Below are 24071 nucleotides of genomic sequence, written 5' to 3'. Positions count from 1 at the left end.
GGACACAAAATGGAATGGTTTGTGATTCCTCTCCTTTTTCTTTTCTGTGCTTATCCTTGGGAGGGAAGTGGATGAGCAATAGCTTGGCAGGGTGGTCAGCAGTGGGAAGAAGGAAAAACAGCAGTGAAAAAGGGATTTCTGATTTGCAAACTGAATAGATAATCTAGAATGGTTGCAGCCACACAATAGTGAAAGGGCAGCTGAACTGGGTGTGGGCTTAACAGCTCAAAGAGAAGGAAATATATGCTGGGATGAATAAGGAGCACAACGATGTATCTAATTTTTTTTTTTTTAAAAAAGGATCAACTTTCTATTGCTTTGTTTTATCTATGTTTAATAACTGCAAGGCATAAACTGATTTGTGGTTCAGAAATTCTGTGCCAGATTAACTTTTATAAGTGGTAGAACTGGGTTTTTTTCCTATTGCAAAGTAAAAACCTCCTCCCCACAGACTAAAGAGATTATGAATCCACCAAGAACATACTTTGGGTTAGATCCATTTTGTCCTAACATATTATATTCATATAACATTTTCCAACTGAGGAACTCAAAATATTTTTGTGTCATTAACTCCTTAATCCTCATAACACCCAGAGAGACTATGGGTTTATTGAGTTGCATCTACCTGCACTGTTTCATCTTCCAACAGCCTACTTACTCACAATTAGGTTAGTTAAAGCATTACGGGTATTTTACTTACAGTACTGCATATATCAATTACAAAACCATCATTTTCAAGCTAATGTAAGAATTGTTAATTTAACTGACTATCTAATAATGAGGGTTTCAACAAAGTGCTGTCACTTACTAGCTGAAAAAGACTGGGTGATACACACGCCTAATGCACAGCATATGTGATTTCTCACACTAACCTGAAAATACTTAAAAGGATATCATGATTAGCAAGTAGAAAGATAATAAGTCTTAAACTAAGGCGACAGAGGGACTATAAACTAAGACTTAGGTAGATTTGGTTAGTTACTATGTGGTCATTTTATGTGATCAGGCCTCTGAAGATTTCCTGTTATTTAAATTTTAATGTTTTTAAAAAGGCATGAAAATGATATAATTACTACTCAGTTACCCACTTTTAAGGCACATTCCAAGCAATTTCTCTCTTTTTCTCTCAAATAAAATGAACAAGTTACGCTGTGCCTGTAAACCTAGCAACAACAAAGACAAACTCCTTTATTTCCAAGTTATACTGCCTGCTCTGGCTCTTGGGAAAGAGAAATAAACACCAGAGATGGGGAGAAAGTTTCATACAAACTGCAAGGACTAGGACGCCTCCGGCTGTCTCTTTCCTGGGAGCTGACTGGACAAAGGCTGGTCAGGAACAAAGAAGGTGGCTTCTAAAGGCATGATGGCTCCCCAGCTCCGCCCCTCCTCTCCTCAGCAAAGAAAACTCTCCTCTAATGGTGCTAATGAAACACTGGGATGGGTTTGTGGTGGTGGGTGGGATAGTTTGGGGAGCTGGTGACTGAATATAGAAACAGTAACAAAACATCTCAGGGCTGTCACCTCTGCAAGTCACCTCCATCGCCTTGTCTCTTACTCTCCTCCCCTCCCTTACTCTACTCCAGCCACCCTGGCCTCCTTGCTGCTCCTGCAACCTGCCTCCCGTGCTCTGCCCCCGGGCCTTGGCACTCTGCCTGTGAGGCTCATCCCCCAGGTCCCCCAATGGCTTACTCTTCCCATCCTCCAGGCTCTGCACAGTGAGACCTTCCTGAACACACAATCTAAAGCTGCGCTGTCTCCAACCCCTAGTCCCCCCTCCTGATGGCTCCATCTTTGAAATATCTGACGTATTACAAATAGTGTTGTTTACTGGTTATCCACCATTGCCCCCTCCCCCAACAAGAATGTCAGTCCTGTGAGAAAACTGATGTTTGTTTTCTGGAGTCAATGCTGTAGCCCCAGGGTTTAGAATATGCCTAGCACACAGTTAAAGGCTCAAAAACTGTTGAGTGAATGAAAGAAAATGAGGGGAGGAGGAGACAGTCAGAGATCAGGTTTCAAGGGCAGCCTTTCCAGGATCCACAGGGTACTTGCCATACCAGACGCACTAGCAGGACTAGGTTCCCACTGACTGTGGTTAGCTGTGGGCATTGTCTGTCAAGAAAGAAGCTGGGGGGCTTCCCTGGTGGCGCAGTGGTTGAGAGTCCGCCTGCCGATGCAGGGAACACGGGTTCATGCCCCGGTCTGGGAAGATCCCACATGCCGCAGAGCGGCTAGGCCCGTGAGCCATGGCCACTGAGCCTGCACGTCCGGAGCCTGTGCTCCGCAACGGGAGAGGCCACAACAGTGAGAGGCCTGCCGACCACAAAAAAAAAAAAAAAGAAAGAAGCTGGGGACCTCCCTGGTGGTGCAGTGGTTAAGAATCTGCCTGCCAATGCAGGGGACATGGGTGGGGACATGGGTTCGAGCCCTGGTCCGGGAAGATCCCACATGCCTCGGAACAGCTAAGCCCACGTGCCACAACTACTGAGCCTGTGCTATAGAGCCCGTGAGCCACAACTGCTGAGCCCGCATGCCACAACTATTGAAGCCCATGAGCCTAGAGCCCGTGCTCTGCAACAAGAGAAGCCACCACAATGAAAAGCCCACGCATCGCACTGAAGAGTAGCCCCCGCTCGCCGTGACTAGAGAAAGCCTATGCGCAGCAACCAAGGCCCAACACAGCTGAAAATAAATAAATACATAAATTTTAAAAAAAGAGAAAATGTTTTTAAAAAAAAAAAAAAGAAAGAAAGAAGCTCTGCTTGCCTACCCAGCTACAGGAGAAACGCTCAGGAAAGGAAGAAATGGTTTATGTGGATGAAAACAAACAAAAGAAATCTTATCCACACAATAATTCTGTCCTCTCTTAGGAATAAAGAATGCAGTAATCAAGATAATCCATGTTTGACACATTTGCCTCTGTGTTCACCATCTACAAAGAAACCTGAAATTTTAAAGTCAGTATACCTTGTGATTGGGCCCCCAGAGGAAGAGGTTCCAGAATTGCCAGATCTCCTCCCTCTTAGATGGAGAAAATGTTAGTCACTCAGCTCTGTAATGCTCTCCCTCTAGGTGCTGATTTGGAATCTGGGCTTCTTTGGATACAGTGACTAGGAAAGCAAGTGAGTCATCACAAGCAATAGAAGCCATGGGTCAAATGTCACTGACTAATCAACCTGTCATTTGTCAGTTACCCATCCCCATGAAGAGGCGCCACTGATCTAGTTTCCTATCAATAAACATCTATCTGGGCACATCAGCTGCTGCTAACCACGGCCTGCCGAGATATCCAGCATCACCCAGAGGCATTGGTGGTAAAGAAATCCCTCTTCCTTTCTTCTTGATAATGTCACAGAAGAGGTAAATGCAGTTCCTGACAACGTAATGTTAGTTTCATAGAGACGTGTCTCTCTGAGCATTCAGCCAGTTTCATGGGGCTTCAATTGCATGGATTTTCTCACTGCAAAAGCAATAGCTCGGCTTAAGGAAGGTGGAGGCTTCACACGGTGCTGAGATACACAATTCTGCCTTTGGTTGGGCTCACGCTCATCACCCCCCTCTGAGTCAGGAAAAAAAAAACTGTTTGGGAGAATCATTCTTTTTCCACATTTAAAGAAAACCAAATGGGACTGTTCTCTCTTGTCTCTCTTAAGCTCCAGTAACACCTTTTATCTGGAGTCAGATTCAACATCTCTGACTGTTTGAGTAGAGCTAGAGGCCAAGGTAGCCTTGCCACATGAAAAGCTTGTTTGTCTCTTTCTGAGTTGTCACCTTGGCAATGACCTCATGAGGCCCCTGCTGGATCTAAAATTCTAGATCTCCCACTATACCCGCTATAATTTCCCCTTCTATCTTGATAGACTACCTCATCTGAACATTCAGTCTGTCAAGGAACACTTATTCCGAGTTGCCACAGGCTTCATATATCGGGTGAGGCTGGGAGGAGGCAGCAAGTAAACAATTATAATACAAACATGACAAATGCTCTGGGAGGAATTACATACAGAATGTATGGAATCATTGAATAGGGATGTCTAAATCAGCCCAGGAGATGATAGAAGGTTAGGGAAGCATTCCCAAAGGAGTGAAGTCTTGAAGGGGTTATAAGAGCCAGGTAAAAAGGGGTGATGAGAAGGTAGTGAGACACACATGTAATGAGAACAGCATGTTCTAAGAGTTGAAGGCATGGGGTAAGAGAGGGGTGACACGTGCAAAACTGCAAGCAGTTGGATAGGCTGAGACAGTACGTGTAGGGGTGGGTGGAGAGGCAGCAGACAAGGCTGTACAGACAGAAGCAAGTCACATGTTCTTAATGCCGTTGTCTGAACTTTCTCCTTAAGGCAAATAGTAGCCATGAATCCTCTTAAGAAGGGGCATGACCACATCAGATTTGTGGTAACAGTGTGGGAGATGGTTGCAGGTGGGGAAAGAAGAGCTAGGTAGAGAAGAGAAACTACAAAGGTGCAACTATGGTGATGGCAGTGGGGATGGGGAAGAGAGGAAGGATTTGTGAGATATGTAGGAGCTGGTATTGACAGCTGACTGGTTCAGTGGGGGAGGTGAGGGAAAGGAAGGAGTTTAGGAGGAGTTCCATGTTTTTGACTCAGTGGATGGGTGGATGAGCAGTACCACTAAATCACATGAGGATATCGCAGTGTGAGGCGGCAACTTGAGCAGGGAAAGGGGAGAATGGTGGAATTCCATTTCTGACATATTGTTTGAGATGCACAGGGACCACTGTTGGATGGGGGTTGGAGAATGTGGGGGGCCAGGTAGGCACACAGAATACAGCGAACATTAAAAGAGAGTGGGGGGCTTCCCTGGTGGCACAGTGGTTGAGAGTCCGCCTGCTGATGCAGGGGACACGGGTTCGTGCCCCGGTCTGGGAAGATCCCACATGCCGCGGAGCACCTGGGCCTGTGAGCCATGGCTGCTGAGCCTGCACATCCCGAGCCTGTGCTCCGCAACGGGAGAGGCCACAACAGTAAGAGGCCCGCGTACCACACACACACACACACACACACACACACACACACACACACAAAGAGAGTGGGCAGAGCTGCTAAGCTGCCAGTTTGCTTCTATCTTCATTGGCAAGAAGACTGGTTTTCAAATTAGAAATGGCAGAACAAGCATAATAAAGAGAAACCTGAAGCCCCAAATAGGTGAAGTGAAAGAAAGTATCTAGTCATTTTAAATGATTTCAAGTCTGCTGCTCAGATGAGTTACACACCAAGCCTTCTGAAAGAAACTGCAGATGTAATCTCAGAGACACAATTGGTAATCGTCAAGAAATTGTGCAGACTATAAGACAAGAGAAGGACAACTGTTTTCCAGATTTTTAAAGTAAAGACGAAAAGATTGTAATGGGAAATATTCAGATAAGTTTCACACCATTTATGACAAAGACTCTAGAATGACTTATTAAATAGATGGCTTATGATTACTTTAGTTAATGCATGCAGCTGAGAAGAAGGAAGGAGGGCGCGTTGATGGCTATCTGACGGAAGTTTATTCATACTGCTAGCCTGTCCAGACTGATTGTGGCTTGTGTCCTCCCCCTTCCTAAGCACAAAGTGAGTTGTCTGGCCTGCAGTATGAATTCAAGGCTTCTCTATCTGTGATTTGTTGCCTGTGGTACTCATCCTGTATGTGGCCCTTTAAGAAAAGAGGTTGACAATTTAAATGAAGAAACCAACAGTCTGAATTCTCCAAGAAATCCAGCATCACTTATCACTTGTCAGGGTACCCCAGGGAACTGACAAGCAGCATTAACCTCTGCAGTTATTAGCTTAAACATCAATAAACCTTTGTCTATTAGAATCCCACTACCTTATTTTTTGTGCTATTTCTTTCTTTACACATACTAACTTTAAAATGAGAACAGGAAACAGTAAGGCAAATGTGGTACAGCATGATGGCAGGAAGGCAGTCATGTCTCACCAACATCTCTACCTCTGGCAGGCTAAGATATAATGTAAAATATCTTGTGTTAAAAAAATAGATATAGGGCTTCCCTGGTGGCGCGGTGGTTGAGAATCTGCCTGCTAATGCAGGGGACACGGGTTCGAGCCCTGGTCTGGGAAGATCCCACATGCCGCGGAGCAACTAAGCCCGTGAGCCACAACTATTGAACCTGCGCGTCTGGAGCCTCCGCAACAAGAGAAGCCGCGATAGTGAGAGGCCCGCGCACCGCGATGAAGAGTGGCCCCCGCTTGCCACAACTAGAGAAAGCCCTTGCACAGAAACCAAGACCCAACACAGCCAAAAATAAATAAATTAATTAATTAAAAAATATATATGGGCTTCCCTGGTGGCGCAAGTGGTTGAGAGTCCGCCTGCCGATGCAGGGGATACGGGTTCGTGCCCCGGTCTGGGAGGATCCCATATGCCGCGGAGCGGCTGGGCCCGTGAGCCATGGCCGCTGAGCCTGCGCGTCCGGAGCCTGTGCTCCGCAACGGGAGAGGCCACAACAGTGAGAGGCCCGCGTACCGCAAAAAAAAAATAAAATAAAATAATAAATAAATAAATAAATAAATATATATATACACACACACACACATTAGTCTTTCAGAGACCTTCTTAGAACCTTAAAAAAGAAGGGCAGCCTATTTGAGACCCAGATGACTCTCTTGAACTAAAGTATATCCTCTGGGAGATGTCACCAGTGTCACATTTCAAAATGATATGATCCTACAAATCAAGCAATGGTGGGTTAAAGTTCCCTTCTTAAAGCAAAGCGAAACAAAACAAAACAAAATGAAAACCACCAAAAACCCAGACATGAAGATGAGTAAAAAGATCTTTTAGAACCAGGTTTCATATTCAGATCTGTTTGGTTCATATATAAAGTCATTTATTCGAGTTGAAAATGATTTTGACATCCTGTAAGTCCCTAACCAATACAAACTGAGACTTGTGCCATATCCAGGGAGAGGCCCTAGTCCTCTCCCTCCACAAATCTAAACTAGTCCCTCCACAAGTCTAACTTTGGTGCATCTCCCCACCAGAAAATCCAAACAAGCACCTTGTATATCTTTGTCCCTCCTTTTCCATCCCCTCCTCTCAATATTTAGAGCAAAGAACAGAAGCGTATCTTCACTGAAGTTACTGGGATCATCAGTGTACCAAAACACAATCTGCACATGTGTCTTCCATTTTGAAAGTAATAAATGAAAGGGAATCTTCTTACCGTATTGACCCGATCATGTATGGCTGTGCCAGTTGAACCACAATTGCACCACTTCCTAGCTGATGACATGTATAGCCAGAATCCCAATCATAGTTCTTAGTGTCCCCATTCAGCAAGGCATTTCGGCTCCGACTGACTCCTTCAATCACACTGGCACAATCAGCAATTGTTGCAACGTTCTCCATGGGAACTGTGAATCCAACACAAGATTCAGCATCAAGATAAAGAAGCCAAATATATCCCAACAGTGTGCTACGAACAAAATTAATTAATTACTATCAATAATAAAACAGAAATCAGAGCATTTTGATTATCTCAAGATATGAACACATTTCCATGCCAAATAACCTCTAAAAAAGTTGAACCTGAGGCTGGAACAAACCAAACCACATGTAGCAATTAACCCTAAAGAATTTTATTACAAAGAAACATGATACCCCATAAAATATAGAACAGATAAATACATTGTGAAATATTACTACAGTGGAAAACCACACAGTAGTTGAGATTAATTAACTACAGCTATATCCAAATTGATTAATCAAAAAACAGTGTGTTGAGTGAGAAAAGCAAGGCACAGAAAAACACAGTGTATGAGTTCATTTATACAAAGCTTTTTAAAAAGGCGAAACTAAAAATATAATTTGTTTAGGGATACATATATAAATGTAAAACTAAAAAGGAAATCCAGGGAATTATGACACAAAATTCATGATCATTTGTATGAGAAAGAGGGAGATGAAATCTTGGAGGGACACCTACCAATGTGCCTAAACATTAATTGATTTCATTTCCAAGATGAAATCCTGGAGGGCCTTCAAAACTACTGGTTTTCTTCTATTCTCATGAGGCGATAGGTACATAAGCACTTATTTTATTAGTATTCTCTAAACTGTACATATTTATTACACTTAATAAATGTAGTAAGTTTGTTTAAAGAAGCATGACATATATAGATTTAGTATTTTAGAATTCATAAAGCAGGAAAACAATCCAGGACATGGTACCAATCCCTTTGCAGAATATACAGTTGCCCTCGGCCATGATTCATTTCCCTTTTTTATCTGTTTACTATTCTGAGCAATTCAACACATACGCTCATCTCTTTGTTCATGAACTGCCGCATTCTGAAACACCAGCTCTGTTTTGATTCTGTGTCTCTCTATGTACTTCAAGTCCACATCCACCTGTTCATTTACAAAAGTCTAGGGTATCCACAAAATGATATAGCTGTCCAAAAATGATATAGATTCTCTAAACACTGAGAAGAGAATGATAAAAGGTGAGAGCCTTTTAAGTCCACTGGGACCTTTTTTGTGCATTTACTAGCCCTGCGATTTTCTTCAGAAATTTAAGTTATTTAACCTAAATCTACAATTAACCTTAGCTACTTACATTCAAGATGTGTAGCTTACTTTACAAAATTTTAAAATGGATTGAAAAAAAGACAATTTCTTATTAGATATACACTATACTTTTCAGTATAATATTATACTCTATGCAAAGAGAGAGGGTGAGCAGTACTACTATCACGCCAAAACATTTCTAACTTTATAATGATGCGGAGTAAATAATCTTCCATGTATCTCCTAAGCAATGCATTTACTTTCCAAAGGTGGGCATGCCTGTACTCGAGCCCTCATCTACCTTCACTACTTGCTTTGCTCCCTCATCTCATATACCTTCACTGCTTGCTCTGATCTCTGTAGATAAGGACAGCCATCCACAGATAAATAAGAGAGGAAGGGAAGGAGGAAGAGAGAGAGATTGGATTTTCTGGCCATGAATCCCTTGACTATGAAGCTTAACTCTAAAGCAATAAGCAAAATCTCTGGTAAAGTAACCTGTGAGGACAGTTTCCTGGCAGAGAAGGGACTTATAGAAAAGCCCCCCTCTGACTTTGAAAGGAGAAGAGATAAAGGACTATATTTAGAGGCTAAGTCATGGTACCTCCATCTCATGGAAAAGGGGAAGTATTCTGTGATTTGGAAGAGAGAACTAAAGGATGTGGCACAAAATACACAATAAACTGAGCTGAGACATAATCACACTGTAGGTAGCTTAAGCTGCAGTAAGAGACAGTCTCCATTCTCCCAGGTGCTTAAATAACACACATTTATTTTTCATCCACACTATGCATTCAGTGATGATCAGCAAGGTGACTCTGAGCATTGCATCATGCAGGGAACCTAGTGACAGAAGGTTTGTATAGATTGATATGTGCTTCTTCAATCACAGCAGCAGTGAGAAGGGAGTGAACTGGGCACTGGCTCTTAAAACTCCTCCCCCAAAGCAACACACATCACTTTGCTCACATTTTGTTGACTAAGGCAAGTCATAGGGCCTTACCTAACTTCAAAGGGGATAGGAGAGGGCTAACTTGTTGTGTGCCCAGGAGAAGAAGGGGAATATTTGGTCAACAATATTAACGTCTACAATAAACATTAAACCAGGATGAAGGAACGTTCAATAGCCAGATAAATCTAGTTCATTTGTGTAAAGTATATAAAATATTTCGAGGTATAAATATACCAAAGGGACATTTAGATTGTTACCATTGTTTTCTTTGTGATTACAAATGTGTCTTCTTGGGTACATAGGTAAGAGTTTCTTCAAGGAATATGTAAGACATATATATGTATATATTTACACATACACACACACACACATACGGAAGTGGAATTACACTTGTGGCTATGAGTTACCTCATTGGCAGGATGTCAGTTCTTTCTTGGTTAATGTTGAGTTGAAATATTTAACTTGTTCCTATATGATTTGTGTTTTCCCTTTCTTGTTTATAAATTCTTTCCAACCCCAAATTTATAAAGATATCTCCCTATATTTTCTTCTAAAAGTTCTCAAATTTTGCTTTCCACATTTGGTTCTTTAATCTATTTAGGATTTATTTTTGGTATGCTACTAAATACAGATATACTTTTACCTTTTATTCATAAGGTTAGCTAATTTCCCCAGCACCATTTAATGAACAGTTCATCGCTTTCCTCCACTAATTTATGTTACTTTACTCACATATAAAGTTTTCATACGTATCCAAATCTCTTTTTAAGATCTGTACTCTGTTTCCTTAATTTGCCTAGCCTTGTGCCTTTACCATGTTGTTTTAATTACTATAATTTTACAGTATCATAAAATCTGACAAACTGAACACCTGTCTTCCCTCTCCTTCCCCTTCTTCTCCGTTTTTCTTCAAAATTACCTTAGATATTCCTGGCCTTTTCAGGAGAATTTTGTGTTTTGTTTAAGTTTTCAAATATACTAGCATAAAGGATTCTTCAATATATGCAAATCAATCAGTGTGATACAGCATATTAATAAATTGAAGGAGAAAACCCATATGATCATCTCAATAGATGCAGAAAAAGCTTTTGACAAAGTTCAACACCCACTTATGATAAAAACCCTGCAGAAAGTAGGCATAGAGGGAATGTACCTCAACACAATAAAGGCCATATATGACAAACCCACAGCCAACACTGTTCTCAATGGTGAAAAACTGAAACCATTTCCACTAAGATCAGGAACAAGACAAGGTTGCCCACTCTCCCACTATTATTCAACATAGTTTTGAAAGTTTTTTTTGTGTGTGTGTGTGGTATGCGGGCCTCTCACCGCTGTGGCCTCTCCCGTCACGGAGCACAGCCTCCAGACACGTAGGCTCAGCGGCAATGGCCCACAGGCCCAGCTGCTCCACGGCATGTGGGATCCTCCTGGACCAGGGCATGAACCCGTGTCCCCTGCATTGGCAGGTGGACTCTCAACCACTGCGCCACCAGGGAAGCCCTAGTTTTGGAAGTTTTAGCCACAGCAATCAGAGAAGAAAAAGAAATAAAAGGAATCCAAATCGGAAAAGAAGAAGTAAAGCTGTCACTGTTTGCAGATGACATGATACTATACATAGAGAATCCTAAAGACTCTACCAGAAAACTACTAAAGCTAATCAATGAATTTGGTAAGGTAGCAGGATATAAAATTAATGCAGGGAAATCTCTTGCATTCCTATACACTAATGATGAAAAATCTGAAAGGGAAATTAAGGAAACACTCCCATTTACCATGGCAACAAAAAAGAATAAAATACCTAGGAATAAACTTACCTAAGGAGACAAAAGACCCATATGCAGAAAATTATAAGACACTGATGAAAGAAATTAAAGATGATACAAACAGATGGAGAGATATACCATGTTCTTGGATTGGAAGAATCAACATTGTGAAAATGACTATACTACCCAAAGCAATCTACGGATTAAAGGTGATCCCTAACAAACTACCAATGGTATTTTTCACAGAACTAGAACAAAAAATTGCACAATTTGTATGGAAACACAAAAGACCCCGAAGAGGCAAAGCAATCTTGAGAAAGAAAAATGGAGCTGGAGGAATCAGGCTCCCTGACTTCAGACTATACTACAAAGCTACAGTAATCAAGACAGTATGGTACTGGCACAAAAACAGAAATATAGATCAATGGAACAGAATAGAAAGCCCAGAGATAAACCCATGCACATATGGTCACCTAATTTTTGATAAAGGAGGCAAGAATATACAATGGAGAAAATACAGCCTCTTCAATAAGTGGTGCTGGGAAAACTGGACACTTACATGTAAAAGAAAGAAATTAGAACACTCCCTAACACCATACACAAAAATAAACTCAAAATGGATTAAAGACCTAATGTAAGGCCAGACACTATCAAACTCTTAGAGGAAAACATAGGCAGAACACTCTATGACATAAATCTCAGCAAGATCCTTTTTGACCCACCTCCTAGAGAATTGGAAATAAAAACAAAAATAAACAAATGGGACCTAATGGAACTTAAAAGCTTTTGCACAGCAAAGGAAAACATAAAAAAGATGAAAAGACAACCCTCAGAATGGGAGAAAATATTTGCAAATGAAGCAACTGACAAAGGATTAATCTCCAAAATTCACAAGCAGCTCATGCAGCTCAATATCAAAAAAACAAACAACTCAATCCAAAAATGGGCAGAAGACCTAAATAGACATTTCTCCCAAGAAGATGTACAGATTGCCAACAAACACATGAAAAGATGCTCAACATCACTAATCATTAGAGAAATGCAAATCAAAACTACAATGAGCTATCACCTCACACCAGTCAGAATGGCCATGATCAAAAAAATCTAGAAACAATAAATGCTGGAGAGGGTGTGGAGAAAAGGGAACCCTCTTGCACTGTTGGTGGGAATGTAAACTGATACAGCCACTATGGAGAACAGTATGGAGATTCCTTAAAAAACTAAAAATAGAATTACCATATGACCCAGCAATCCCACTACTGGGCATATAGCCTGAGAAAACCATAATTCAAAAAAAGTCATGTACCATAATGTTCACTGCAGCTCTTTTTACAATAACCAGGACATGGAAGCAACCTAAGTGTCCATCGACAGATAATGGATAAAGAAGATGTGGCACATATATACAATGGGATACTACTCAGCCATAAAAAGAAACAAAATTGAGTTATTTGTAGTGAGGTGGATGGACCTAGAGTCTGTCATACAGTGTGAAGTAAGTCAGAAGGAGAAAAACAAATACTGTATGCTAACACATATATATGGAATCTAAAAAAATAAAATTGTTCTGAAGAACCTAGGGGCAGGACAGGAATAAAGACGCAGACGTAGAGAATGTACTTGAGGACACGGGGAGAGGGAAGGGTAAGCTGGGATGAAGTGAGAGAGTGGCATGGACTTATATATACTACCAGAAGTAAAATAGGTAGCTAGTGGGAAGCAGCCGCATAGCACAGGGAGATCAGCTCAGTGCTTTGTGACCACCTAGAGGGGTGGGATAGGGAGGGTGGGAGGGAGACTCAAGTGGGAGGAGATATGGGGATATATGTATATGTATAGCTGATTCACTTTGTTATAAAGCAGAAACTAACATACCATTGTAAAGCAATTATACTCCAATAAAGATGTTAAAAAATAAAAATTAAAATTAAAAAAAAGCAGTAAGCCTTGATGTGGAAAAAACAAAAACCTAATATACTAGCATAAAAATTTTCACAGTATGTTCTCATTATCATTCCAAACATTTTTATTTGTACCTTTTCTTTCTTTTTTCGTCAGTCCTATACATGTTTGTCTACTACATTGTGTTTTCAAAAAAACAATTTTCAATTTTGCTGATTATTTTCTTTATTTCCTACTTCACTAAATCTGCTCTTTTTATTACTTCTTCTTTCTACTCCTTTGGATTTATTCTATTTTTTTCTAAATATCTGAAGCAAATAATGAGCAAAACATTAACTTTTCTTTTTTTCTAATAAATGCATTTAAAGCTAATATTTTACCTCTAAGTCCTGCTTTATCTTTACCCTTAAGTTTTGATATATAGTGTTTTGAAGAGTATTAGAGTCAACTATGGTGTAGAATGTTCCTCCATCTGGGTTTGTCTGACATAAAGTGTTTTAAAAGTTGATTGCATCTAAGTTTTTTCTAATTTCCATTAAGATTTTTCTTTGCTTCATAAATTATTCATAAGGATGTTTTTTAACTTTTCAAGTTTTTGTTACTGATTTTTTTTTTTTTTTTTTTTTGCGGTACGTGGGCCTCTCACTGTTGTGGCCTCTCCCGTCGTGGAGCACAGGCTCTGGACACGCAGGCTCAGCGGCCATGGCTCACGGACCCAGCCGCTCCGCGGCATGTGGGATCTTCCCGGACCGGGGCACAAACCCGTGTCCCCTGCATCGGCAGGCGGACTCTCAACCACTGTGCCACCAGGGAAGCCCTGTTACTGATTTTTAATTACACTGTAATGTGGATAAAAAGGTGTGGTCTGTATGATACTGACTCTGTAGAATTTGATGAGATTTGCTTTTCTGTGGTCTAGTTCATGGTTCTTATAAATATTTTACATGTGCCTGAAGAGAATGTGTATTCTCTAATTTGGGAGATCTATGGTTCTATATATATCTACTTTATCAAACTTACTGAGCTGTTCAAATCACTTACATGCTTACTAATTAATAGGAGAGGTTTGTTTAAATTTCCCACTATGACTGTAGATCTGTCAACTTCTCCTTGTAATTCTGTCAATTTTTGCTTTATGTATTTTGAGAACACATTTCGTGTTTATTATTTTAGAATTATATCTAACTGGTAGATTGAACCTTTCATCATTATGTAGTGTCATTTTTTATCTCTAATAATGCCTTTGCCCTAAAATCTACATGTTCTGATGTCAAATAAATATAGTGCCTTTATTTAGCTACTGTTTCCTTAGCATCACTCTTCTATTTTTCTGGTCTCTTGTGATAACATATAACTAGATTTTTGAAAAATTCAGTGTCCTTTGTCTTTTAACTGGCAGATTTACATGACTTATATTAATTGCTATTACTGATGTATACTAATTCACTTTTAAAAAATTTATTTATTTTAGGCTGTGTTGAGTCTTTGTTGCTGTGCACAGGTCCCCTCCAGAGGCTGCAACAGGGGGCCACTCCTCATGGCGGTGCGCGGGCCTCCCACTGTGGTGGCCTCTCCTTCAGCAGAGCATGGGCTTCAGGTGCGTGGACCCCAGCAGTTGTTGTGCCCGGGCTCAGCAGTTGTGGCTTGCAGGCCCCAGAGAGCAGGCCAGGCAGCTGTGGCGCATGGGCCCAGTTGCTCTGCAGCATGCGGGATCCTCCCGGACCAGGGCTCGAACCTGGGTCCCCTGCATTGGCAGGCTGACTCCCAACCACTGCGCCACCAGGGAAGTCCCACTAATTCACTTTTATTTCTACTTACAAGGTTTTTTTTCTTTGCTGCTTCCCCCACCTCTCTGTCTACTCTGTTCCTGTTTTCTAACAGATTGAATTTCCTTTATTTTCCCTACCAGCTATCCCTATTATTTGATTGGGAAGTTATATATTCTATTTCTATTCTTTTACTAAATTCTATATATGCATACCAGACTTAACAATGCCTAAAATTAAAAATCACATATTCCCTTCTCCTGAACAATATAAAAGATCTTAACACTTTTTCATACAAATCATCTTGCCTCTTGGCTTGTTATCTTTACCTAACATTTTACTTCTACCTTGTTTTAGACTCTCAAAATCAGTCATCATTATTATTATCTCATACAGCCAAAACTTATTTATTCACATTCACCAATTTATTCACCTTTACTTTTTTAATATCCTCCTTTCTTCTTGGTTCAACTTCCTTCTAAGACACATCCATTCAGCAAAGTCTTTACTTGAAAGTGTATTTTGCCACCACTCTTTTTTTTTTTTTTTTAATTTTACAAATTTAATCAGTTATACATATACATATGTTCCCATATCCCCTCCCTTTTGCGTCTCCCTTCCACCCTCCCTATCCCACCCCTCCAGGCGGTCACAAAGCACCGAGCTGATCTCCCTGTGCTATGCGGCTGCTTCCCACTAGCTATCTACCTTACTTGCCACCACTCTTGAAAAATAGTTTAATTGGGTATAGAACTCTAAGTGAAAAGCTGTTTTTCCTCAGCACTTTTAAGATATTATTCCATAGTCTTCTAGCTTCTTCTGTTAGGTCTGCTGTCCCTCTAACTGCTGCAATTTGTTTGTTTCTCCACAGTTACTTTTAAGGATTTTTTTTTTGGTTTTAGTGTTTTGCAATTTTACTATGTTGTACCTAGATGCAGACTAAATTTATCCTGCTCAGGACTGAATATAAGCATTTATGGCTTTTATCATGTCTGGAACATTTTAACCATTATTTCTGTGAGTATTGATTCTCCCTCATTCTCTGTTTTTTCTTCTTCGAGAATTCCCATTAGACCTCTGTTGGAACTTCTCATTCTATCCTCTCTATTTCTTAACCTTCCTTTCATTTTTTCCCTCTTTACCTCTTTTTGAAGCATTCTGAGTAATTTCTTTAAATTACTGTTGTGTTCACTGCTTCTCTCTAGGTGTGTCTCATCTACTATTTAACCTGTCCACTGAGTTTTAAAATTTCACTGTCAAACAAAAACTACCCAGTATTGAAAATAAGTGAACTGAAGCTATATGTATTAGCAAGGGTCAATCTTACAAAGAAAGTTGGTTAAGAAGAACAAGTCAGAAAAATACAAAGGGTACAATTCCACTTCTATCGTTTAGTGATAGACACCTAGTGAATCTCACCTATATGGTGAGATAAGAAAGGAGAGCCAGGGAGTAGTAAACACAAATTCAGATGAATGGTGACCTCCAGATAGGAAGATAGCAGGGATATGCTGTGGGGGGAACACACAAAGGGTTTTAAAGACTTGGTAGTGTTCTATTTCTCAAGATGGGTGGTGAGCATGTGAGTGTTCCTGGTCTCCAAACTTTACATATATGTTCTTTATGTTCTTTTCCACAAATGGAATATCGGTTATTTTTTAAATTCCACAAATTTTAATACTGTTTTTATGAAAACCAGAAATATGGCAAGTAATTTCAGAGGGTTTGAAAGGATAAACCTTTTAGGATTCTTTACAATGCTGATGTGCTCTGTAGTATCCACTAGATCTTGACGGTTGTCCTTGTTGACTCTCCCTGAGTTTATCCATTTCCTCCTAAGCTACCTTACTGCTTCACAATTTTATCCCTAGATGATCCAATTTTAACTAGTCAATTAGTGCAGCAGCATCAGAGACGATCATAAAATCATTAGTGATATAGTTTAAAGCTCTTTGGGAAAAAAGGCTGGGATAAGCACTCAGAATTCCTTTTCTAAAGACATATTTAGAAATATTTATTAAAGTAGATTCTTTCAGTCTCCAACATTTTCTCTAAGCAAAACTGCCCTAGTAATATCACCCTCTGACCCTCTGGAATCTTAAGGTAGTCTAACATATGCTTCATTAAAGAACTTTGCCTTCTTGGGACTTCCCTGATGGTCCAGTGGTTAGGACTACACACTTTCACTGCTGTGGGTCTTGGTTCAATCCCTGGTTGGGATTTTTAAAAAAAGAACATTTCAAAAACAAAAACAAAAACAGTGCCTTCTTAACAAAAAATCCTATATCTATGTGCTGGAGAATAGTATTCCATGGTTTCCACTTTGATCTTGACATCATCGTTCATTAATGTTTTTCAGTCAAAGTCTGGATCTACAAAGGGTGCCCAACACAGATAAACATAGACACATATAATACACAGAGATAGACTGTATTAGTGAAATCTACCCCAACTCCTAAATTTCCTTTCAAGAAACTGCTTTTGCTAGAACTCTACTAGCAACTTGATAAGCAACTGTACTTATTCCATAAGGTAGAAAATCAGATCAGCACTTTTCTTAATTCTCATTCCTATGTTTTAAACAATGAGTCAAATTAACAATATAACGACCAAATGATGCCAACGGGTGGAAAGAAGAGAAGGATAGGGACCTGGGCACAAACCCTGTGGATAAAGACTTTCTGTAAATAACCAAGGTGAGACCATAATTCCAGCACTGGGCCAATTCTTAATATCCAAATCAGTATTTCAATCTGATCTAACTTGACAATTGGAGATTTAGCATGTGAGTTTCATAAGGGCAGGAACTTTTCTTTTTTTCACTGCTGTATTCCCATCTGATAAGAAAGAGTGCCTAGCATATAGTAGTTATTAAATAAATATTTGCTGAAAGAATGAACCAGAGCTGGAAAAGCATGCGTATATAGGTGCGGCACTTAACATAGCTCCTTACCAAAAGCTAGAAAATCTAAAAGTTACTGAATAAAGCAGGAAAAACTGCTTTCTAAGGGAAAGTTTTCTTAGAAAAGTGAAGTATGATCAATCTCTGGGTCTTGACCTAAACATTAAAAAGAAAACAAATATGCCCACTGCAGAAGAGCTGCTTTATAAGCACTACATATACCCTTAGCTCTCTCAACTTCTCTTCCCCTAAAAGTTTGTCCCACATACAGAAAGATTGGTCACTCATGGTAGAATAAAATATTTTCTGATAGGGAAACCATTTGGGGGAGAACAGGAAGAAGAGGAGGAATGTATATAATAACATGACTTTTAAAGACTATAGAAGCTTTTTTATGCCTGATAGTATTGCTATCTGGTTATAGTCATACTATAAGAGTTCTCAGAGAAGAGGTCTGTCCTAAATGTCACCACTGGGTTTACTAATATAGGCCACTTCCTTCATTTCAGCAGGAAAAAATTCTGTTATTAATTCTTCTTCCTAGAAACACAAACCTCAGCCTTGGACTGCATAATAATTACTCAATGGTTTGAATAAATTCTGTAGTCTTTTTTCCTGGGAAAAATTAGAGAGTGATTCTAACTGACTGCAACACACAGAAGGTGCCATACTGTTTTTCTTCCCATAGGGGCCGGGCCACTCCCCATTTGAATGTTCATTACCGTCTTTCATATGTGTCTGATAAATTTATTAAAAACACCATCTGGATGGAGCTCAGCTTTGTGCTGTATTTCCAGTCTTCCAGTTTCCTCCCTTGTCCCACTGGAATTTCTGCCCCAATTTGTGTCACTTTGTTTACAAAACCATATTGCCAAAGCCCAGCAACTCGCGTCTGTCTCTTTCTGGTTTTCCTTTGCCATCCTTCAGCTACATACCTATTACAATAGCCTGTGCTAGGAGCAAAGGGGAAGTGCCTGGGCAGAAATTACTTTTCCCTCTCTATGCACATAGCAATTCTGCTCAGACAAATTTAATTTGCTGCTTCTGAATGCAAAAATTGCATGTTAACAAAGTGTATACATTCTGCAAGTGTGTGAATATTGGGATGACTCCCACTGTGGGGAACTGCAGAAAAGGTGATCTGAAAACAATCGTACTGTCCTCTGTTCTTACACAGCACCAGGGGTGGCCAACAGCCTGCCTGTAAATTTAATTCAGGAGTAATAAATTTTTTAAAAGGCAGTATTACTTCACTAGGACATGACCTGAGGGCCACCTGTACCAGCTATATTTAAAGATAAGACTGACATGTTATTTAACTGTCTCCAGAGATCACCTTTGAGAGATAGGGGGAAAAACCCACTTGAAGCAGATTTTAAAAGTGAAATAGCAGTTAGCACTTAACAGAGGATTGTCATCTTCAAAAACAGTGCTTGATATAGCAGAAACTAACACAACAACATAAAGTAATTATACTCCCATAAAGATGTTTAAAAAAATAGAAATAAACAAGTGAGCAAGTAAAAAAACAAACAAACAAATAGTCCTTGTGTTGGGCTTCATGCAATGTTTCCCTGGCTGTTTTCATTGCAAATTGTTTTCTAATAGCACAGTAGTTCACGCAGCCATCAAGTACTTAACAGTCTCAGGGAGATTCTCCTCTGTTGCCAAGATTTTCAGAGTTACAAAATATTCCCTTCAAAAAGACAACTAGGACTATCAGCTTAAGGTCACATGAGATATTCACCTACAGACCTACACTATTTTTTTTAAAGGGGGACTTACCCTAGGGGCCTATCCACAGGCCTACATAGGAACTTGTTGCTGACCAGGCAAGCTTCCAACCCAACTGCAATCCAACCTTCTGTCAACTTACTCTAAAGGGAAAAATACTCACAGCTGTTATGTCTGAACAGCTGTAAATGAACAATAGCTAATTAGAGCACAAGCCCATTTTTCTTGGAAACTATCAAAAAGCTACAAAAATGTATTCTGCAACACTGGCACTAAGTTACATTCATTCCTGGTTTTATCTATCAGGTTAAAAAAAATCAATTTTCTTGGTGCAGCCACTATGGAAAACAGTATGCAGGTTCCTCAAAAAACTAAAAATAGAGTTGCCATATGATCCAGCAATCTCACTCCTGGGCATATATCCGGACAAAAATATAATTTAAAAAGATACATGCACCCCTATGTTCATAGCAGCACTATTTACAATAGCCAAGACATGGAAATAACCTAAATGCCCATTGACAGATGAATGCATAAAGAAGATGTGGTACATATATACAATGGAATACTACGCAACCATAAAAAAGAATGAAATAATGCCATTTACAGCAACATGGATGGAACTACAGATTATCATACTAAGTGAAGTAAGTCAGAAAGAGAAAGACAAATACCATATGATATCACTTATATGGAATCTAAAATATGACAGAGATGAACTTTTATGAAACAGAAACAGACTCACAGACATAGAGAACAGACTTGTGGTTGCCAAGGGGGAGGGAGGGTGGAAGAGGGATGGAGTGGGAGTTTGGAGTTAGCAGATGCAAACTATTACATATAGAATGGATAAAAAACAAGGCCCTACTATATAACACAGGGAAATAAATATATTAAATATTCTGTGATAAACCATAATGGAATAGAATATTTAAAAAAGAATGTATATACGTATAACTGAATCACTTTGCTGTACAGCAGAAATTAACACAACATTGTAAATCAACTATATTTCAATTAAAAAAATCACTTTTCAATCATATAGTATATCACATTACATTGCTGAAGAAAACCCTTTAAACTTTTCCTTTCCCAAATATGCCCCAGTTCCCAGCACTGTGGAAAGGCTGCTTCCTAACACAATTCCAAAGGATTCAGTCATGACCATCTCTCCATATCTGCAGGGGAAGCCCATGGGAAGAAAACAGACCTTGCCATTTCAATGCTGGTGACCCATTCCTCTGAGCCTCTTTTCCTTTTTTCTTTGTTTTCATTTTTATCTGTTTCAGTCAGTATAATCTGTGTTCTCATCATTCCTGTTATAGCTCCAATTCTGAACATCACCAACGTTGCCCAAATCACACACCCGATCTTGAGATTATAAGGACGTTGACAATCATGCTGGGTTCTATTTAGCCAGTGACAGGAAGAGGTAACACTTTTCCAAACTTTAAATGTGGCTTTCCCTTCTCCCAAAGTACGCAAACTTTATAACTTTAGAAAGTTATAGCTCCAAACATGTTTCAGAGAACATGGCAGTTTTATAGAAGATGGAGGTGAGAAATCAGAGGTGGTTATTCCCAGGGGCAAAGGTGAGGTGGGGTGGGGTCAGTGGATGCCAAGTATGCATGTTCACCAGGATCAGTGAATTCACAAAGCACCTTCAAGAACTAACTGCTTAAGAGGTTTACTCTCTTATCTGTAGTTTTCAAACTCCAGCATTCACGCTGGAGGTTTTAGCTGTGAAAATCTTCCATTCAAAAAGACCTTAAAGAATCAAGCATCAAATGTTTAACAGCGGTAACCACTGCAGCGTATCAAAGGGGGATTCACTCTGCAGGTAAGGTCTTTAAATTTAGGACAAAGGAATTTCCAGATGTAAGAAAAAAGACAGCCCAAACAGCTAACTCTGTGTTTGAACTAACAGGCAATATCTCATTGGGGTGATTTTTTTCCTTTTCTCTGGACAAAATCTGTCAGAGAGAGACTCTACATCTGCCCCCTACATCACGACAAGTTATTCAAGCTGATATGGGGAAAAATACCTAACATACAAAAAGTCACTGAAATTGGTTTTGCAAGTTTAGGAAACTCTCAAAAAAATTTTAAAGTTATAATGTAAAGGGCATCTTTTTCTATGAGTAGTATAAGAGTTTTACATGGATTTATTTTTCCTTATGTCCTAAAAGATGTTGATATTAACAGTTATTTGTTTTCCACACTAATGGTTGAAAGGTCTTCTCAGGCCACAACAATTTTGTGACTCAAGATCAGAGATGTCACCACAGCTTTGGGGGAATATTTCTCATTTGTCTTAAGCATAGAACAAAGATGTGCAAAAGGTTTTCAAAAGGTCCACAAAAGAAGCAGTGGTTTGCACGGAAATGTTTGTGTTTTTTTTTAAAACCATCCCTTTAACAAAGTAGTAGCTCTTCTCTCTCTCTCTCTCTTTTTAAAATTTTTTTCATTTTAAGCTGGAGGATGTATCTGGTTCAAACTTTAAGTCAGAATGATTCTGAGATAATGGATAACTTGAGTCTTATGATCTTGAATGACGGTTCTTTAAAATGTATCAATAAATATAAAATTTGAGATTTTACTAACAATAGTTATCAGCAGTGAGGCAATCAAACATTAAGTGGAATCCTGTACATTTTACAGAAAATGTCCCAATCAGATCTGTGGCAAGTATGCTCTTACAGTTCCACTTTGGCAGAAACTGCCTGCCACAGATTTTGGAGGCAGAGAGAAAAAGGTGGGACATGACACCAAATTCTCACATGTTTTAGTTCCCACAGAGCATGCTGGATTGAATTGTGTGAGAAGGAAAGAATCTCTGAGAATCTCAAGGGAGCAAGACTGGAATTCAGAAGAAACATACAGGTAAAGGTGAGTCTTAACTTCTGAATATTGAGCTTTCAGAATTGAGACTCTGTAATCAAACCCCACAGGATGCCTGAGGGAAAACTTGCCTCCCTGGGCTCTCCCAGTTTTAGCCTGAGGGGCCAGCCCAGGGCTGTGGGGAAGTTGAGCAATCCCCTGGGTGAGACTGAGGTTTTGCTCCCTAACAGGCGAACTTGGGGTCCCTGGGGAAATCTGTCTACCTAGCTTCAAAGACTGACAATCAAAGTCTTGTAAGTTCCCTGGAACAAATTTACTCATACTCCTAAGTAAAGTAGTTATGAGAAAAAAAAACAAACTCAGGAAAAAGTACGATTTACACTACCTCTAGAGGCCAAAGTTAATCTAGATTGAAGAAACAGAATCATGCTATGTTTTCCAGTAGACTTACAGTGTATGATGAAATGAGTCTTGTCTAAAATACAATAAAAGGCAGTTTAAAAAGCACCTTCTGCTACTACTCTCAATTAATTATTCTTCTAATGGTTTACACTTAGTGCTTTGGGAAATGAAAAATGGGTGTGAGTATTTTTAAACAGAAGTTTATTATGAATATTCTGGGACCTGTCAGTTAGGAAGTATCTTATTTCTGAGTTCTAGCTCTCTTTGCATCATGTCTCTATACTTTAATTCTGAGAGGAAAAGCGTTTGCTACCCCCTGCCTGCTTTCAGCTCAAACATCCACTGGACCAAGGCAACGGACTGGAAAGCAGGTACCTGAAGAACTCACCTCAGTTCCGTAAACCATGCCCTAGGCAATCTCGAGAAGGCCACTTAACCACCCCGTGACTCAGTTTCTTTACCCATAAAGAAAAGAATCCCTTTCTCCTTCTGCCTTCTTATGAATATTGAAAGAATAAATTAGATCATGTTCACAAAAGCATCTTGAGATTTTCAAAAAATCACAAGATTCAGGCTTGGTGCTTCCCTAGTCATGAAGGGCCAGGATTTCCCCACATGGTATGGGTAGGTGGGACCAGCATTTCAGAAATCTGGGTATTACACAAGAGGTGAGACTTTTATTCTCATGAGTCACCTTGTAATTGTAAAAGGATAGGAAGCAGGGAAAGGAAGAACCAATAACAATTCTACTGACCAGCAAAAACCTATTAGCACCTGCTAGTGTAATATGCAGCTGGCAGTTTCAGAAAAACCAAGAAAGCATTTCCTTCTGGTCGATATTTGCTGGGGACAGCAATTTCTGACTTCCTGAATCAGATCAAGATCATGGGAGTTATTAGACCAAAGAAGTCTCTTTGTGCTAACAGTACGGTGGCTGGGGGGTCTCCTTTCATTAAACAAAGGGGTCTGCCCACAACCTGCCTTCTAGGATAGTCACTGCTTTGAGGTTTCATGAGCTATCACCATTGAGTGAACAAATCAAAACGCATTAAAAAAAAATCACAGACACAAACAGGCTTACAGTTTACCAGTGATATGGACAGTGATGAAAGCCATATGGGCGCTCTACTCTTCTTGGGTGAAAATAGGACGGGGGCAGGGGGAGAAGAGAGGGAGGGGGAGGGGGAGAGGGAGAGGGAGAGGGAGAGGGAGAGGGAGAGGGAGAGGGAGAGGGAGAGGGAGAGGGAGAGGGAGAGGGAGAGGGAGAG

The 24071-nt window shown here is 39.9% G+C and overlaps 1 protein-coding gene across 4 annotated transcripts in view; it reads right to left on the bottom strand.

Moving 5' to 3' along the window:
* The window catches only part of BTBD9 (BTB domain containing 9), a 411236-nt gene that overhangs the window by 97380 nt on the left and 289785 nt on the right, over nt 1–24071 (bottom strand). For all 4 annotated transcript variants that reach the window (XR_009533526.1, XR_009533527.1, XM_060109198.1 and 1 more), the window contains exon 8: nt 7193–7382. Coding sequence is in view for 2 of the 4 variants with exons in the window: in XM_060109198.1 (XP_059965181.1) it covers nt 7193–7382 (190 nt within the window). In the remaining 2 variants the exon portion in view is untranslated. The remainder of the gene's footprint in view (nt 1–7192; nt 7383–24071) is intronic.

This window comes from Mesoplodon densirostris, chromosome 10 (assembly GCF_025265405.1).
Source record: "Mesoplodon densirostris isolate mMesDen1 chromosome 10, mMesDen1 primary haplotype, whole genome shotgun sequence".
In the NCBI taxonomy this organism is placed as follows: domain Eukaryota; kingdom Metazoa; phylum Chordata; class Mammalia; order Artiodactyla; family Ziphiidae; genus Mesoplodon; species Mesoplodon densirostris.
The sequence above is the reverse complement of the archived record's forward strand: the minus strand, read 5'-3'. Positions and strand labels throughout refer to the sequence as shown.